At 36.0% G+C, this 20,265-nt stretch overlaps 1 protein-coding gene across 2 annotated transcripts in view; it reads left to right on the top strand.

Moving 5' to 3' along the window:
• Positions 1 to 20,265, top strand: part of LOC142099864 (uncharacterized) — a 45,285-nt gene that overhangs the window by 3,893 nt on the left and 21,127 nt on the right. For both annotated transcript variants that reach the window (XM_075183786.1, XM_075183785.1), the window contains exons 4-11: positions 1 to 27; positions 1,264 to 1,311; positions 2,823 to 3,081; positions 4,201 to 4,355; positions 5,289 to 5,339; positions 6,395 to 6,668; positions 10,162 to 10,322; positions 10,434 to 10,478. The exon at positions 1 to 27 is cut by the window's left edge and continues 12 nt beyond it. In XM_075183786.1, coding sequence (XP_075039887.1) covers positions 1 to 27; positions 1,264 to 1,311; positions 2,823 to 3,081; positions 4,201 to 4,355; positions 5,289 to 5,339; positions 6,395 to 6,668; positions 10,162 to 10,322; positions 10,434 to 10,478 — 1,020 coding nt within the window. The remainder of the gene's footprint in view (positions 28 to 1,263; positions 1,312 to 2,822; positions 3,082 to 4,200; positions 4,356 to 5,288; positions 5,340 to 6,394; positions 6,669 to 10,161; positions 10,323 to 10,433; positions 10,479 to 20,265) is intronic.

Raw genomic sequence — 20,265 nt, 5'->3', positions numbered from 1 at the left:
CAGTAGAGACAATTCCTGATATAGGAAGTGAGTATTTAAATATAATATATATATTTTTTATTTATTTTATCATTATACTATAATGCACAGGTGCTGTTAATATTTGTATATAACATTTAATATAACAAACTTCTGTAAGTAATATATGTATAAATAGTTCTGATGTTATGATTTCAGTGTTCATTAAGAAAATGTGCGTCTTATATTAATAACTCACCTCCTTCTGTAACTGATTATGGATATTAGAAGTCAGCAATTATTTCTGTGCCCTATATAAAATGTATGGGCCTAAAGCCTCGTGCATTTAATAGGGTCACAAACTTTTTGATTACTCCAAATATCCATATAATTTACAGTAGGGTGCACAGTGTTCAAAATATAACATTGATAGGGAGTGTAATTCACAATGTGAGGTATGAGAATACCATAAATAATTAAGCTATATGAATGAAGACAGAGTGGCATTATTATATAAAAAAAGTGAACTGATAAATTAAATGAATAAATTAAATGAAATCAAATAAATTAAGATAATTGCTTGAAACGTGGAAGTACGGTGGCCTTTAGTAACCAAATAGGTACAGTGTAACATATAGGCTCCCAGGAGTACAGTATTATATATTTTCCGACTTTAGATGTTATAATACTAGCACATATTTTAAATAATTACATAAGTAATGTTAATATGCATAGAAACTCCTGTATATGGTAATTCTGTATGTATAATTTACAGTAAGAAGTGCATTAACCTACATGTTACTGGAGCTCAGGGCAATGCATGTGTGTCAGGGGGGGAAAGGAGTTGACTGTGGCCTTGTGCTACAATAGTGCTAGGCATGACACCGGGAACTTAACCGGACGTGACCCAGGGTGCTAAGACGAATCATGTCCCCCAGTGTGACACGATTCCACCCCATCATGCCATGAACACAGTCTTTATACAAAATGACTATGTTTAAATGTTGGGCGATGTGTGTACATGCCTTGTGTTGACTTAAACTAAAATCCTTGGGATAAGATACAAAGCTGCTTTCTGGACATAACTGTATCCAACGCAGAAAGCAGAGCTGTGTCATATCCAAGAGCATCACAAATGACTCAAATATAGGTAAAAATATAAAAGCAATTTACTGAATAACTTATACTTGTATGTTAAGCATAAAATATAAAAATAAATCAAATTAAGATTAATATTCTGCATAAATATATTTTGATTTCCATTTAAGCATTTAGTAGTATGACTTATTTTTGTTTATATTACAGACCTTTGGGAGACTGAAATAAAAGTCATTCAAAAACGGTCAACTGCAGGTAATGCTTAAGGTTCCTTTATACATGAAAATGCTGGTGACACCTTGGTCATTCTATTAACAAAGAATGGTGCGATATAAATAACATCTCATAGCTTTATGGGCACCTTTAGCTGACAGGTCATTGTCTGCAGTTCTACAGGATAAACATGAACAATGTTTGCTTCACAATCCATGTCTGTATTATAAGGCCATCCTTTTTTATTTAGTCCACAACTGACTGTAAGAAGATTTGCAAAGTGGTATTGTTACATTTTCTGGTGCATTATGGAGGAAATACAGCATGTGTTGCATTTTTAAGATATAACATAAATGTCTGACATAAAAGTCCAGCCATCCATTATCTTGAACAAATAGCAGCCTTTAGATAGTAGACTGTGGCAAACAGGGTCCTCTCACCTACCATGTCATTGTACATTCCTGTCTTGTTTTCAATGTAGCTTCAAATTTCATTCTTATCCCTTATCTACTATATAAAAGCCTAGTGGCATGTGTCTGTGTGTGGAAAAAAAAAATACCCAAGCTGCAGCGCCACCTGCTGGGGGGAGTTATACACTGACCTACTAAATTCTTAGTGTGTGTGGAAAAAAACTCAGAAAGGGCTGAAATTTGGTATACTAAGATGTTTTTAATTTGTTAATTTAATTTGTTAATTGTTAAAAGTGTTTATAAAGATTTAAAAAAAATATATATATATATTTCTTGAAGGAGAAGTGACAGTTGGGAGAGGTTGGTGGTTGCCGGGGGTGACAGTTGGGAGTGGTTGGTGGTTGCCGGGGGTGACAGAGCAAGAGGAGTGTGATACTCAGGACCGCTGAGAGAGATCCCTGTGTCTGGATAGACATCTGGATAGATGTGGCGATGAAGATGAAGGATGAGGTGATGGAGAAGAATGATGAGGTGGTGACATGTGGACAAAACCACATTAAAAAAGGGCACTTGCGTCGGGAAGTAACGCTCTTCCCCTGAGGAGGCCTGGGCTATGGCCCAAATGCATGACAAGAACCTTTTTAACACCTTAAGTAGCTTGATTTGACTAGAATGCATGAGTATCATGCACGGGTTAACTTGTTCTAAAAATATGATGAAAGCTGTCAGTTCCTTAGATCTGACTCATTCACTGCAAAAAAAAAGACAGAACTAAAGAAACTGATGAATAGTAACATTATATTTCAGTCATTAAGCAGCAGAAAAAAATAATAACACATCTTTATAAATTATTTTATTATAAACTGGACTTGTAAGAACTCCATAAGCATTGAATTAAATTATGTGGAATATAATAATTCCAATGGTGAGGGTGCAAAATAAGCTAAAAAGTAAAAAAAAACTTAAGCATGAAATATTTGCACTTTTGTATATTTTTTTTGATAATCTCAACAATTAGAACATTTGATACAATTTTAAAAATTATGTTGTTTATTCTGTTCCTATCCACAATTTTAAGTCATTATAGTGTATATTGTGGATATTTATTAATAGATTGATAACATATTAAATATTATGCTTTAGCGTACAATGTGGCACAGAGTGGAAAAGCTTCTCAGTCCAGCACCAAAGAGAGAGCAGCAAACTATACAACAGATGGTCAAATATCCTCTAAATGTGCCTCAACTGAAGTGGAATATGAACCATGGTGGACATTAGATTTACGCTCAAACCACATTATCTTCTCTGTGGCTGTTACAAACAGAAGAGATTGCTGTGCCCAGGATCTCAACGGAGCTGAAATTCACATAGGAAACAAAGAAGATTGGAGAGACAATCCCAGGTATATCGATGACATACAAACATAACCACATGGGGCCTGATATATTAGGGCACGCATTATGAGCACAACTCGTGCTCTGTATTTTACACACGTGTCCTTGAGTTCCGGATCCCTGAATACATCAAGGAGCGGATCTCAAGATACGTGAACTGTTGAATTTGGATGTAGGTCTGCTGTGCTCTCCTACACAAGACACTGCAGGATATGTCCAATACCTATGTGGGTTATACATTCTCAAAAGAACGCACAGGAAAATAAAAAAATATAGAATGAATGGCACCTGGTAATAATAAAGGCATTAATGATAAAACATTTGGGGGATTAGGTTTTTTTTCCCATGAAATACATTTATTTGAACGTTGTTAATGTCTACTGAACTCACAAATACATTTTACAGTTGCTCCTGATTGCAAAATCATGTTACAGGATGTATACGAGGCTGTCACCATTACTGATCGGGGCTTAGACTAGTCCCAGAGCTGGTGCAAGAGATACGGTAGAAAATTAAGTAACGATCACAGCCGTACAGCTTCATATGGACGTGGCTGTGTGCACTCCAGTTTGGCGCGCCCCATTCTTACATTGAGGGTGGCTAACCGCCCCTTCCCTGCCCACTGCACTCCCCAAAGTTGGAAGTTGTAGTAAGGGCTCCTTGCGCTCACTGCTGCACAAACATTGCTTGCATACGCGTTCGTACCTCTCTTTTTCACGGCCGTATCTGATCGGGGCATGCGCAGAGTGATTCTGCACACTATACGCTCACAATCAGCAGATATGTGCCCTAATGGATCAGGCCCGTGGAATTTGGGATGATTTTTCCTGTCAATAACATTCTTTATTGTTGTTGTCTATTGGAAAATAATGCTGATAACACTAACTCCTAATACTTACATTATACATGTGAAAAAAATAAAAAAATAGCATATATCTATTTTAAAATTAAAAGCCAATGAATTTATTGAATTACCATATATAAATTCATATTATATATTGTCGGTACAATGGTCCCTATAAATAAATGGACATTAAGCACATAGTAGATAACAAGCCTTCTTGTTCTGCATAAGTTAATTTTACTTCCTCTTATTTTTTCCAACTTGTTTGCACATTGATTTATAGCTGTGGAAGTGTCTCTTCAATGGGTCTCGGGGAGACGTACTCTTTTACCTGCCAGGGTATGCCGGGACGTCTGCTGACTATTGCTGTACCAGGGAAGAATGTATCCCTGTCCTTGTGTGAAGTACAAGTGTTTGGCGTGCCCGAGAATACATCAAGTAAGGAACAGAGCAATTCTTTATAAACATGGGAATTTTGTGGGAGTTAACTGAATTTCACATCTAGATTCCATGACTTTGTAAATAGTGCCAACTATCTGTATGTTTATAAAGAAGAATTAGTCACAATCTATTACATTATGTAACAAACTGTAGGGGGACTATAACTTTTTTGAGTAGATACAAACATTATTCCTCCCTTCATCCAGCTTTATTTCAGATAGTGTCAACAAGAATCTGCATTTAATAGACGAGTGAAGGGAGGGGACAGGACTAAATATGTCTCAATGCATAATATGAAGATAACATTTATCTCACCACATTATTCTTGTCTAGATAATTTTTAGTTTTTAAAACAAACTGATGTACACAAACCAATTATGGAAAGAACAATAGATTAGTGTACTTTGTACTATATAAATCATATGGGGTTACCTGAAAACTGCTGCTTACAAATCAGATAGAAAAAAATAGCATGCACATTGCAAAATATATAGTAAATAAAAGCCTTGAGGAACAAAGCAAAACCTGCAAACTGACTCCTTGGCGAGTCATGTACAATGCAAGGGATGAAAATTGATTTATTTATTGCAAAATACTGCCTGCTTTTACATGTAGCAGACAAATACTGAACAGTTTTATTTTAACACTGCAATTTAGAGTTGAACTAGGACTCACCCCTCTCAACTCTAAATCTGTCTGCACATTTCACATTTGCCCCTCCACCACTTTTGCTACATTGACAGTAGTATTGCTAGTATCCACTTATCTGTATGCTGCAGCATGTTATATATATTTATTACATTTCCATTAGCTGTATGTATGGGATGCTGATTCTTTATGTTTTTCTTGTACTTGCAAACAAATATAACTGCTCTTTCATTTCAGCAATCTGTATAACGTGCATAACCTTCCTTTGTTTATTTACCACAGAAAATGAAACATGGGATACAAGTCAAATGCACCACAATTCCAACCATGGAGGTAAAGTCTATTTTGATTTTTTTATATAAAAAATATAATTGGAAATCTTGATACTTTTGTTCTGGAAAAATAATTGAAATAATTGTTATTACAATATACAATTTAACAGTTTAGCTGTGGAAGTGTTCCAATGTTATATTATATTATATAAAGTGTAACCTGGGGTGCAGCTAAATGCCCCAGTTCCCGGTGTAGAATATGATCCTACAACAAACATTGCAACTGCTTCATCAATATTCCTGTATATTATACCCCATTAATAACTTAACTGAGTATGTGTTTTCCTCTTTGAGTATACACTCATGGAAACTGAGAAAGGTTAAAATAAATATATGATATTTAAAAAACAGGAACATTAAATTATACTGAAAAGCAATTTCTCATAGACTAGAAAGAGAGAACAGAAGTTACATAGATACTTTAGTAAAGGAGATTCGTATTGAAGAAGCCAAGAATAATTTTAAAGTAATTACATTCACTTGTCCTAGTTGCCAGATATTGGGCAACCACCAGGAACACCTGTGGCACTGTGCCGATACAGTGCGGTTGTCACCAGTGTGCCCTGTTCAGGGAACTGCCGAACTCCTACCATAGTAGTAATAAGTGAGCTGAAATAGTTATACTCACCTGGTTCAGACATTGAATGAACTGACGTTCAACTTGGACGAACATGGACAGATCGTATGTGGTGAAATAGATAATTAGGGATCCAATATGAAAAATGGTTTATTTGTTCTTTGTTTACAGCAGGCAATCTGTAAGTAATTTAAGAGTATACCAACCAACATAAAATCTTTGTCTCCCGTTCAATGTAAGAGATACAAAACAATAAAATAAGTCTTAGCACTAAAATGAGATTCTAAGCAAATGTCATGTACACTTAATTCACATTAAAAATCTTTTTTAACTGCAATTTATTGACCGTGTACTGGATTAAGAGTAGGAAATTTGTACATTTTTAGAGTTAAACATTCCCTTTCTCTTCATACTGTTCTATACTGTTGACTTTTTAAGCAAGAATAAACATCCAATTGTGTTTAATATCCATGTTTCAGCTCCCAATGTGGCTCAGCAAGGTAATGCCTCTCAGTCCAGTGATTATTCAAGCAGTTGTCCAGCTGAAAGAGCAATTGACGGTTCTCTGGAAAACCACTATGCAAAGTGCACACATACAAACAATGACTTAGAACCTTGGTGGACTTTGGACCTGAGATCGACAATGAAGATAGTCTCTATAGCTGTTACAATCCGAGGTGATTGTTGTGGCTCCAGAAATAAAGGAGCAGAGATCCGTGTGGGAAACTCTAAGGAAATAAAAAGTAATCCAAGGTAATAGTGCTGTAGAATATTCAGTAACTAGATTGTTTAGTGAACCTCTCCTTGTTATTCCACCTCCTCAGAAGCTGTGATTATTTATAGCCCAGAAAGCTGAACACTACTAAAGCTGCCCATGAGCAAAGCAAATTAGGCTACCAATTTGGCATTTAAGAGTGGCATAAATATATAGTTACTATGACAACCATCTGTGTGTACAGCCAACATTCCACTGCACTAATTGGGCTCCCGGATTTGCGGTGTACTGCTTGTCTCTGCACATAGGTGGCGGCAGTAGACATATACATGATGAGTGCTTGCTCATTGAGTGCTTTTATTGGAAACACTGTAACAGAAAACTACTTCATATATAAAGTCTTTAACATGATGCCATACAGACTCACCCACATCCTTACAGACGAGCAGACCAACACGGGCATCTTGTACATTTATTTGAGAGAATCAATAGGTTACATATCATATCATGACTTTGTGTTCACAACCATTGTTTCAGCGCAAGGAGCAGGCGCGCACGTAGGGAGCATTTCCTGCTGCCTAGGAACCCGCCTCCCCCTCCTCTGCATTCTTTTTTATTTTTTTAATCTCTTTATTTTCATCAACAGCATGTGTTACAATGTTATAGAAGAGATATAAAGGCAGCCACTATCAATTACAGTGATATTTCAAAGCTACAAGGAAAGCTGTACATAGCATTAGATCTGAACAGATATGATAAAGCCAGGGCTGCCTAGGTTATTTGCTTGTAAGAATTATGAGCACCCCAAAATCTCACTGAAGTTATGACAAAAAAAATACTGCATGGAAGGGCAAAATATTGAACCCTGACAAGCTGCATGTTGTTGGGTTTTTATAATTGTGGAGGAAACGGAAGGTAGGAAAAGTGTGTGTGTGGAGGGGGGGGGCAGAGCAGAAGGGCAAGGAAGAAAAGAAAAGCAGAAAAGAAATGAATGAGCATCAGGAAGGTAGCGCATCATGCGCGACCACCAGCCGGCAATACAGAAAAGGTGAAAAGAATTTTGGATATGGCTTATTGAGTGCCAGGTAATGAAGGACGGTGGAAAGTGTGCCAAGGGTCCCACACTCTATGGCAGGGGTGGCAGTCTTTCTCTACCAGTGCGCTGGCAAAAATCTCTTTAAGCCCAGGTTTGCCAGTTGTGTGTGTGTGTATATATATATATATGTATATATATTTTGTTTGAAGTGCATACTGTGGTAATCCATACACCAGTTCTTCTACTGCTTTGATTGTAAAACTATAAAATTCCATTCACTTACATTTTCCATACCGCCGCTACTAAATTTCCTCTTCGACTACTATGTGTATATTATAACAATCGCGGCCTTCTTGTAGCACTTCTGGCACCGCTTGTAGTACTTCTGGCACTGACACCCAGCAGACGTCAGACTCAGACAGCTTCAAATCAAACGGTGCTTTAATGTTTGCCTCACAATAAAGAACAATACTTAGTCAGGATGACACCAGTAATCAATGCCACATTGTTTACTCCTCCTGGTGACCCTAATGCTAAGCTAAACACAGTCCAGCTCTCTACTGACCGGCCAGCTCTTCCAGCATCAGTCACCAACATAGAATGAACAACTCAGTCTTTTGATCCCCAGCCAAACCCTGCAAACCAATCACAGACAATAAATCAATAGCACACATATGGCCCAGCTGTGTGTTTGTGTACTATGGGAAAGACTGTGTGGGAATTAACTCTTTCCGTTGCATAGTTCCCCGGACATCACCTGTCCCTATGCAGGAGAGCTGTGGGGCAAATAGACATCTTTGCTACAATATATATAAACACACACACACACATATATATATATATATATATATATATATATATATATATATATACATATATATACTTAATTATTTCTTATTTTACCATGCCAAAATCATGATAACATTATGCCACAGTAATGCTCCCAATTCATTTTATGCCACATAGTTGTGCCCCCAATCTTAATTATGCCACAAAGTTGTGCCCCCAATTCATAGCATTGCTCCCAATACATATTATACAACAATAGTGCACCCAGTTCATATTAAGTCACAGAGTATTGCCCCCAATTAATATGCCACATATATGTGCCTTGAATTCATAGTATGCCACACAGTTGTCTCCCCAATTCATAGTATGTCACATAGTTGCCCCCCGATTGAAAGTATTTCACAAGGTTATATCCCCATAGTTGTACCCCCAAATCATAGTGTGCCCCATACTTACCTTTGGAGTCAGTGCACACACGTCTTCTTGCACGAATGTCTCCTACAACCCAAAGATGGCTGAAATGCATTTGAGCAGCAGCTCAGTTTCGGTCATCGTCGGCTGCATTAGTGAGGCAGCTGAGGAGCTTGGCATGCATGCTACGTCTGCCAACCCCTGCTCTATATAATTGTGAGTCCCTGTCCAGAACAAGGCTTGTGATATATTCCACTGAAACTATGTACCAAACCCGTGAAACAACCCTCTGGAGGCCCATGGGTGGGTAGACTTCCACTCCTTGGCTATCTGTATACACGTTGCCGCACAGACATGTTGTACCAGCTTGTCGCTATGTTTGGTGAGAGATTTCACTGGAGAGCAGAGCAACATGACCAATGAATTAGGGGTGACTTGACTGTCCATAATCTGGGTGAGGAGGGCAGACATCTGGTGCTCCCCTCTGCACTCTTATGTACCCCCCCTGAAGTGACTACTATCCGGGGTGGGGGGGGGGTACATTATGCAGTAAGTTTGGGGGAAATCTGGACCGATTCACAAATTGATTTGTAAATCATAAATTGCTGAAATTTGACTGAATCAATTTTCCATCCCACAATTATGAACAACAGCGCACAACTACCGCTCTAGCACCTCACAGATAGCTTGTGAATTAAGAATGAGCTTCGTGAAACTTATATATGAATGTAATAGGAATTAATTGTGTTCATATTACAGATAAGGGTTTGTTATGAATTTTGACGTTATTACACTTTACAGATGTTTACATTTATATCTGTTAATGTCAATTCTCTAATATACAGGTAGTAGTGTTACCCTACTATAATAAGTAGACGTCACTGAGAACTTCTGTTCACCTTTACAGGCCTGGAGCCACAGTATGGCTTATATAGGGGCCATGGATGTCTGAGATCAAAATACATGAATGAGCACACACCTCTATATGAAACAAAGTGACTACTTGCACCCTAGGGTATATAGTGTGTATATTATTTTGTACAATACATAGGAGCAAATTAAGTTGCTTGCACAATGATTAGTGTTCAAAAGAATTTTACCTTCAATGTTATTTCTGAATTCCATGATAATACATATTTAAAATGAGTCATATGACACCAGTGACATAATAAAGCAGTGACTATTACTGAGCTCAAAATAAGGATATATTTCACAAGTGTTTATATCATGTATTTTATAAAATGATTTAGTAATTAAGAGGTGACTGTTATATGACATATAAATCTCTATTCCAGGTGTGCTGTTATTACCAGCATCGATCAGGGAAAAACTCTGTCCGTTAACTGCCATGGGCTGGAGGGACAATATGTATCTGTGATTATCCCAGGTCGGGAAGAATATCTCAGTTTATGTGAAGTTCAAGTATTTGCTCTACCATGTGATAAGCCAGATACAGGTAAATAAAATGAGAAGTGAATGAATGCATCATTAAGCTGTTTAATGTCCATGACAATAATTAACGATCATAGGTGTATGATTCAGGAACATTTAAATTTTGTAATTCCAGGCATAGAAATGCCCACTCAACTACCGGCGACCGAAGAACCTAAAGGTAAGTATGTGTTTTTAAATGTAACATTCACAATGCAGAATGCAGAATTACAGGTACAATGTAGAATGCAGAATTACAGATACAATGTAGAATGCAGAATTACAGGTACAATGCAGAATGCAGAATTACAGATACAATGTAGAATGCAGAATTACAGGTACAATGCAGAATACAGAATTACAGGTACAATGTAGAATGCAGAATTACAGGTACAATGCAGAATACAGAATTACAGATACAATGTAGAATGCAGAATTACAGGTACAATGTAGAATACAGAATTACAGGTACAATGCAGAATACAGAATTACAGGTACAATGTAGAATGCAGAATTACAGGTACAATGTAGAATGCAGAATTACAGGTACAATGTAGAATACAGAATTACAGGTACAATGCAGAATACAGAATTACAGGTACAATGTAGAATAGAGAATTACAGGTACAATGTAATTTGCAGAATTACAGGTACAATGTAGAATACAAAATTACAGGTACAATGTAGAATACAGAATTACGGTACAATGTAGAATACAGAATTACAGGTACAATGTAGAATACAGAATTACAGGTACAATGTAGAATACAGAATTACAGGTACAATGTAGAATGCAGAATTACAGGTACAATGCAGAATACAGAATTACAGGTACAATGTAGAATACAGAATTACAGGTACAATGCAGAATACAGAATTACAGGTACAATGTAGAATACAGAATTACAGGTACAATGTAGAATACAGAATTACAGGTACAATGTAGAATACAGAATTACAGGTACAATGTAGAATACAGAATTACGGTACAATGTAGAATACAGAATTACAGGTACAATGTAGAATACAGAATTACAGGTACAATGTAGAATACAGAATTACGGTACAATGTAAAAAACAGAATTACAGGTACAATGCAGAACACAGAATTACAGGTACAATGTAGAATACAGAATACAGAATTACAGGTACAATGTAGAATACAGAATTACAGGTACAATGTAGAATACAGAATTACAGGTACAATGTAGAATACAGAATTACAGGTACAATGCAGAATACAGAATTAAAGGTACAATGCAGAATACAGAATTACAGGTACAATGTAGAATGCAGAATTACAGGTAGAATACAGAATTACAGGTACAATGTAGAATGCAGAATTACAGGTACAATGTAGAATGCAGAATTACATGTACAATGTAGAATGCAGAAATACAGGTACAATGTAGAATACAGAATTACAGGTACAATGTAGAATACAGAATTACAGGTACAATGCAGAATACAGAATTACAGGTACAATGTAGAATACAGAATTACAGTACAATGTAGAATACAGAATTACAGGTACAATGCAGAATACAGAATTACAGGTACAATGCAGAATACAGAATTACAGGTACAATGTAGAATACAGAATTACAGGTACAATGTAGAATACAGAATTACAGTACAATGTAGAATACAGAATTACAGGTACAATGTAGAAAACAGAATTACAGGTACAATGCAGAATACAGAATTACAGGTACAATGTAGAATACAGAATTACAGGTACAATGTAGAATACAGAATTACAGGTACAATGTAGAATACAGAATTACAGTACAATGTAGAATACAGAATTACAGGTACAATGTAGAATACAGAATTACAGGTACAATGTAGAATACAGAATTACAGGTACAATGCAGAATACAGAATTACAGGTACAATGTAGAATACAGAATTACAGGTACAATGTAGAATACAGAATTACGGTACAATGTAGAATGCAGAATTACAGTTACAATGTAGAATGCAGAATTACAGGTACAATGTAGAATACAGAATTACAGGTACAATGTAGAATACAGAATTACAGGTACAATGTAGAATATAGAATTACAGGTACAATGTAGAATACAGAATTACAGGTACAATGTAGAATATAGAATTACAGGTACAATGTAGAATGCAGAATTACAGTTACAATGTAGAATACAGAATTACAGGTACAATGTAGAATACAGAATTACAGGTACAATGTAGAATACAGAATTACAGTTACAATGTAGAATACAGTATTACAGGTACAATGTAGAATGCATAATTACAGGTACAATGTAGAATACAGAATTACAGGTACAATGTAGAATACAGAATTACAGGTACAATGCAGAATACAGAATTACAGTACAATGTAGAATACAGAATTACAGGTACAATGTAGAATGCATAATTACAGGTACAATGTAGAATGCATAATTACAGGTACAATGTAGAATACAGAATTACAGGTACATAGTAGAATACAGAATTACAGGTACAATGTAGAATATAGAATTACAGTTACAATGTAGAATACAGAATTACAGGTACAATGTAGAATACAGAATTACAGGTACAATGTAGAATACAGAATTACAGGTACAATGCAGAATACAGAATTACGGTACAATGTAGAATGCAGAATTACAGGTACAATGTAGAATACAGAATTACAGGTACAATGTAGAATACAGAATTACAGGTACAATGTAGAATACAGAATTACAGGTACAATGTAGAATATAGAATTACAGTTACAATGTAGAATACAGAATTACAGGTACAATGTAGAATACAGAATTACAGGTACAATGTAGAATACAGAATTACAGGTACAATGCAGAATACAGAATTACGGTACAATGTAGAATGCAGAATTACAGGTACAATGCAGAATGCAGAATTACAGGTACAATGTAGAATACAGAATTACAGGTACAATGCAGAATACAGAATTACAGTACAATGTAGAATACAGAATTACAGGTACAATGTAGAATACAGAATTACAGGTACAATGCAGAATACAGAATTACAGTACAATGTAGAATACAGAATTACAGGTACAATGCAGAATGCAGAATTACAGGTACAATGCAGAATACAGAATTACAGGTATAATGTAGAATACAGAATTACAGGTACAATATAGAATGCAGAATTACAGGTACAATGCAGAATACAGAATTACAGGTACAATGCAGAATACAGAATTACAGGTACAATGCAGAATACAGAATTACAGGTACCATGTAGAATACAGAATTACAGGTACAATGGAGAATATAGAATTACAGTTACAATGTAGAATATAGAATTACAGTTACAATGTAGAATACAGAATTACAGGTACAATGTAGAATACAGAATTACAGGTACAATGCAGAATACAGAGTTACGGTACAATGTAGAATACAGAATTACAGGTACAATGCAGAATGCAGAATTACAGGTAAAATGTAGAATACAGAATTACAGGTACAATGCAGAATACAGAATTACAGTACAATGTAGAATACAGAATTACAGGTACAATGTAGAATACAGAATTACAGGTACAATGCAGAATACAGAATTACAGTACAATGTAGAATACAGAATTACAGGTACAATGCAGAATGCAGAATTACAGGTACAATGCAGAATACAGAATTACAGGTATAATGTAGAATACAGAATTACAGGTACAATGCAGAATACAGAATTACAGGTACAATGCAGAATACAGAATTACAGGTACAATGCAGAATACAGAATTACAGGTACAATGCAGAATACAGAATTACAGGTACAATGTAGAATACAGAATTACAGGTACAATGCAGAATACAGAATTACAGGTACAATGTAGAATACAGAATTACAGGTATAATGCAGAATACAGAATTACGGTACAATGTAGAATACAGAATTACAGGTACAATGTAGAATACAGAATTACAGGTACAATGCAGAATACAGAATTACAGTACAATGTAGAATACAGAATTACAGGTACAATGTAGAATACAGAATTACAGGTACAATGTAGAATACAGAATTACAGGTACAATGTAGAATACAGAATTACAGGTACAATGCAGAATACAGAATTACAGGTACAATGTAGAATACAGAATTACAGGTACAATGTAGAATACAGAATTACAGGTACAATGTAGAATACAGAATTACAGGTACAATGTAGAATACAGAATTACAGGTACAATGTAGAATACAGAATTACAGGTACAATGTAGAATACAGAATTACAGTTACAATGCAGAATACAGAATTACAGGTACAATGCAGAATATAGAATTACAGGTACAATGTAGAATACAGATTTACAGGTACAATGTAGAATACAGAATTACAGGTACAATGTAGAATACAGAATTACAGGTACAATGTAGAATACAGAATTACAGTACAATGTAGAATACAGAATTACAGGTACAATGTAGAATACAGAATTACAGGTACAATGTAGAAAACAGAATTACAGGTACAATGTAGATTACAGAATTACGGTACAATGCAGAATACAGAATTACAGGTACAATGTAGATTACAGAATTACAGGTACAATGCAGAATACAGAATGACAGGTACAATGTAGAATACAGAATTACAGGTGCAATGTAGAATACAGAATTACAGGTACAATGTAGAATACAGAATTACAGGTACAATGTAGAATACAGAATTACAGGTACAATGCAGAATACAGAATTACAGGTACAATGTAGAATACAGAATTACGGTACAATGCAGAATACAGAATTACAGGTACAATGTAGAATACAGAATTACGGTACAATGCAGAATACAGAATTACGGTACAATGTAGAATACAGAATTACGGTACAATGTAGAATACAGAATTACGGTACAATGTAGAATACAGAATTTCAGGTACAATGTAGAATATAGAATTATGGTACAATGTAGAATACAGAATTTCAGGTACAATGCAGAATACAGAATTACATTTACAATGTAGAATACAGAATTACGGTACAATGTAGAATACAGAATTACAGGTACAATGTAGAATACAGAATTACAGGTACAATGTAGAATACAGAATTACAGGTACCATGTAGAATACAGAATTACAGGTACAATGTAGAATACAGAATTACGGTACAATGTAGAATACAGAATTACGGTACAATGTAGAATACAGAATTACGGTACAATGTAGAATACAGAATTACGGTACAATGCCTTTCACAGAGCAGTGAAGCAAAAGTAGAACTCAATTGCTGCAACTTCGCCCCTCTGCGAATTGAGTGGTTCCACCGTAAAATGATTGCAAACTTTTGCCATCACTTTTCTCAACTCAGTTGTATAATATATGTTGCTGTTTGTTTGTCATTTCACTTATGGGGCCTAATTCAGAGTGGAAATCAAGTGAAAGCATAACTTGCAATTAAAAAAGTTGCATACAAGTGTATGCGTATGTACGCACCATTTAAACTTCAATAACCTAGTTAATGCAGCAGGCACAACTTCCCCAAAAATGTACAAAAAGAAGGAAAAAAAATTCTTTGTTACAACACACTCAGAAAATTTTAATCTATGGCCAAGCGACTATTATAATGTCAAATATATATATAACATTTAATTGCAAGCGCTTTGCTAGTTCGGGTGTCCGTCATCATCATTGCCGAATCTAAATCAGATTGTTCACCTGTAAGTGTCAGTTTATGAGCTCATTAGCCGAAGAGAATAAAGACACTGCAAGTTCTGCGTGTACAATTAGCTCTGATTTATTAGTTACAAGTTCACATCTATATAGCACAAAATCACGTATTTCAGAAAACTACACCCCAAAAGGTTTTAACCACTCATGTTTCCTTTACACAGATCTTGCTACATTCTCACACGGGAATGCTCCCCAGGGGGGGTTGGTTTATCTCCTGTCTGCCATATCCAAGGTCATGGGCATAGTTTCTTGCAAACAATAAATAACTCCTGCAAACTAGCTGTATCTAAGCTGTCTTTGAGCTATGAAATGGCTATAAGGCAACAAGATGGCATCAGCTTAGCAAAATCACAATTCTCCTTTCCTATCTTTTTATTCATTATTTGCCCTAACACTACCTATCAGAGATCACATCTAAAACTGGATACATAGAACAACCCATCCCCCACCATTAGCAAGTCCATGATCCCTTTCCTAGCTGATATTAATAGATGGTCAATGAGTCGACAACCGTCTTGCACCCGCTGCATGTCCTGATGTCAGATCTTTACATATATCAGTGAACATGAGAGACTCTGGGGCCTCTTGTGCTTCCTTTTTGCCTTCTAACTATGGATTTCTTAGGAAAAAATGAAAGGGAGGGAGAAAATACACAGTGCACTCGGCAAGTGTTTTATGTCACTTATTTCACAATAGAAGGGATTGTCCATTGTGCTGTATATCTTCATAAGGATAAACTTCAGTAATGAGCATGTGGATTCCAAGGAAAAGATTCTTGGTTTCTGCACTGATCACAGATGGCAGCAGTACTGAGAGCTCCACAAGGTTCACACTCATTAAATGGGGTGTACAGTACAGCGATTAAGACAGGTGTGGTCGAGAAAGACTTAGCTTTAATACACTTGTTAATAAGCCACATCATCAGTTTCATTAATATATATATATAATAATAGGGATTAATAACAGTCCTTGAAGTACAACATGTATAAAACCTGTTACCCATCCTCCTATACCCTTGAACCAATAGGCCAGGTACAGCCATGAAAACTATCCTTCTAGATAAGCATCTCCAGTGTGCTCCTTTAAAAATGTATATTTCATGTCTTATTTTTTTGTAAGTGTTCATCAATTATTTTCTCTGGATTATCTGTGTCATTAATTAAAAAGGTGCAACCCTGGGTTCCAATTTGAATATGTAGGATCAGGCAGTACCCTCCAGACTAAGCTGTCAAGTAGTCCAATTTTAACCTATTGTCTTTGTAAATGTAATAATGTGTTGGGCCACAATACTCACAAATACATTTCTGTATTGGGTATAAACCCCTACAGTAATGGGTTGCTCTTTTCTTTATTTGGTTGGATAAAACTTTCATATTAGAATTTGTCTCATTATTTATAATGATCTCTACGGGCCTGATTCATCAAGGTACGCAAACGCATACGCATCTGTGTTTCATACTTTGAGTGACGCAAACCCTTATATTTGCGTTGGAGTTTGAGATTGAGTTGACTTTGAGCGCCGTATCTGCTCTGTTTGCGCTGCGTATGTGGTGTTTTACGTAGCTCAAGTCCCGTTTAGCAGATTCGTATGCGTTTGCGTACCTTGATGAATCAGGCCCTACATTACTATTGGTGTGAGTCTGGTTCTTCCAGACCTAGCTTTCCTTTCTAGACTAGTACACATCTACAGCCTATAGCAAAAGAAATGAACTTGCAATCAATATACTTCCTGCTAATATCAATGAACACCGCTCTCTGGTGTCCCTTGGACAATGTATATCAATAAAATATATGGTTTTAAATTTGATTAAGTTTACCTAGAGTGCCTCAATGTATATACTCTCTTTTTTCTATTTGCGAATCTGTCACAATATGCAGTGAACCAATAGTATTTTCATGGTAGACACAATTAGTTTAACATTTGCAAAACATCAGGATATATATAAAAAAAAAAACCTCAAACCATTCAGTTTTTCAGAATAGGATGAAACATGAGAGTGCTATACGCTGCGCAAAGGCTGTATCAGGTTGTTGTTTTTTTCACTTTTTTCTGCTTTCTTTTGAAATTTATGCAATTTTGACTGCTTATATCACTTATTAACAACTAACAATTAAATAAGATTTTAACTGTCTTATTTTTCACTTTACTCTTATAAGATAATTTTATCCCTCATTACGTCTAGGGTTCAACATTAAAAATTCCAGTCTCTGGAAAACACATTTTTATAACTTCTTTGTTATTTTTCCTTCCACCACTTTTTAGAGTTTTCATGAAATCAGGATTGAAACTCTACAGGCACATTTTTGCCCGGATGTTACCTTTTCTCTCCTTGGAAGTAACAGACCCTATCCTGACTTAGGGTCTCTATTCATCTAAGGGATGCGCCCATCACGAGAAACAGGCATTTCTACTCACATATTAACTTTCCAAATAAGTCTAGAGAGTAGTTCACAAGCATCACAATGCCTTCTGCCAGATATAGGTGAACAGCCTATACTGCAAAAGCATTTCATTTAACACATTAACTTTGCAAGTCACATCTCTTAACTTTGCAAGCAACTATACACAGTGTTAAAACACTAAAATGTCTTTTGCCAGTTATGGGTGGCCAGTCCATACTGAAGAAAAGCACATTTTAGCAACATTTAAACTAACAATAGTTTCTTAAGTTTCTGCAGAAACACATTAACAACACATTTAGGAATAGGGTCCAAGGGTCCTTTGCCTGTCAGCATCCACCTCTAATTCTCCTCGCATACTGCCTCGATACCTCAATACACTTTGGAGCACAGATATATGTAACACATCTGATACTCACCAGTGCAGAGGAGTGTAGGGCATCAACGTCTCCTCCTTGTCGAAGCAGTCATGAAGAGAGTAAGGTGTGGGATGAGATACCCGTAGGACGAATGCCCCCAGCTTGTATAAGATTTTTCTATTCTTCTCTTTAAATAATAAATGAGGTGAGCAGGTTTCCAAAATATAAAATTTGTATTTTTTATTAAAAAGATATTATGCATAGATACAGCCATAATAAGCGAAGCAGACATACGCCCAGGGTCTCAAATGCCAATTGATAATCTAAATTTGATTAAGTCATTCTTTTATAGAAAATGATACTCATTATTACTTTAAAACACACCTTCCCAGCTTACATCACTGCGTGCACTCTAGGGGCTAGATTTACTAAGCTGCGGGTTTGAAAAAGTGGGGATGTTGCCTATAGCAACCAATCAGATTCTAGCTATCATTTTCTGGAAGGTACTAAATAAATGAAAGCTACAATCTGATTGGTTGCTATAGGCAACATCCCCTCTTTTTCAAACCTGCAGCTTAGTCAATCTAGCCCTAAGTCTCTATCATTGCCATAAACATTACTTATCATTTGTCAAAAACCAAAGCTCTGACCCAGGTCAAAGCTGTCATTTCATCATTAAAGTGACGTGTTCTTGGAGGAGCTTTTTGGAAAGGGTCGTCTTGACCTTATTTGGAGCCAATATTTCTGTTGGCCTTATATTGTGAAATGAAGATCACGTGACAATTATATAACTTGTTGTTCTTGCATTGTGCAATACATGATTTTTTCCGTTCTCTTAAAAGCACAGAAACAAAATTCAAGTTCATTGGTTCATTCTATTGAACTAATTGGTAATATAGGGTTTTTGTTAATTATTACTTTGACAAGGCAAATTACTGGACATACAGGAACCAGAATACTGTGCATAAGATGTAATAGTAATGGTATATAACAGATCATAAAGAACATTCTGGAGGCAGAGACAAGGATGCACGGTGGATGCCTTGCACGTGAGAGCTTACAATATCAAATGGAGAGGTGAGGCTGAGACAAGAGGGGGAGACACAAAGTGGCAATATGGGCATAGGGAGGCTGGGGTGGAGTTAAGTGGAAGATTGGTAGGCTTTGATGAAGAGGTTAATTGTTAAGGAACGTTTATAACATTGGAGGTTGGTTGAGAGTCTCATTGGACATGGGAGTGTGTTCCATAGGTAGGGTAATATCTTGGAGGTTGGAATGCAATGAAATTATCAATGAGGAGTTGAGAGGTTAGTCATTGGCAGAGATGGGAGAGGGTTATGGAGAGCTTAAGTAGCGCAGCTCTTCTATATAAATGTATGTGTGCCTCAAACTGACAGTTAGTGTGACAAATAATGTCAGTTCTATTTCTTAAATACATTGAATTCTGTGTGCATATTTATGTGCATCATAAATAATCTAGAAAGTAGAGTTCCACATTTAAAATTACTCTGAACAGTATTGAT

Source organism: Mixophyes fleayi, chromosome 8, assembly GCF_038048845.1.
Source record: "Mixophyes fleayi isolate aMixFle1 chromosome 8, aMixFle1.hap1, whole genome shotgun sequence".
Lineage (NCBI taxonomy): Eukaryota > Metazoa > Chordata > Amphibia > Anura > Limnodynastidae > Mixophyes > Mixophyes fleayi.
Note: the sequence above shows the minus strand (reverse complement) of the source record. Positions and strands in the feature narration are given on the sequence as shown.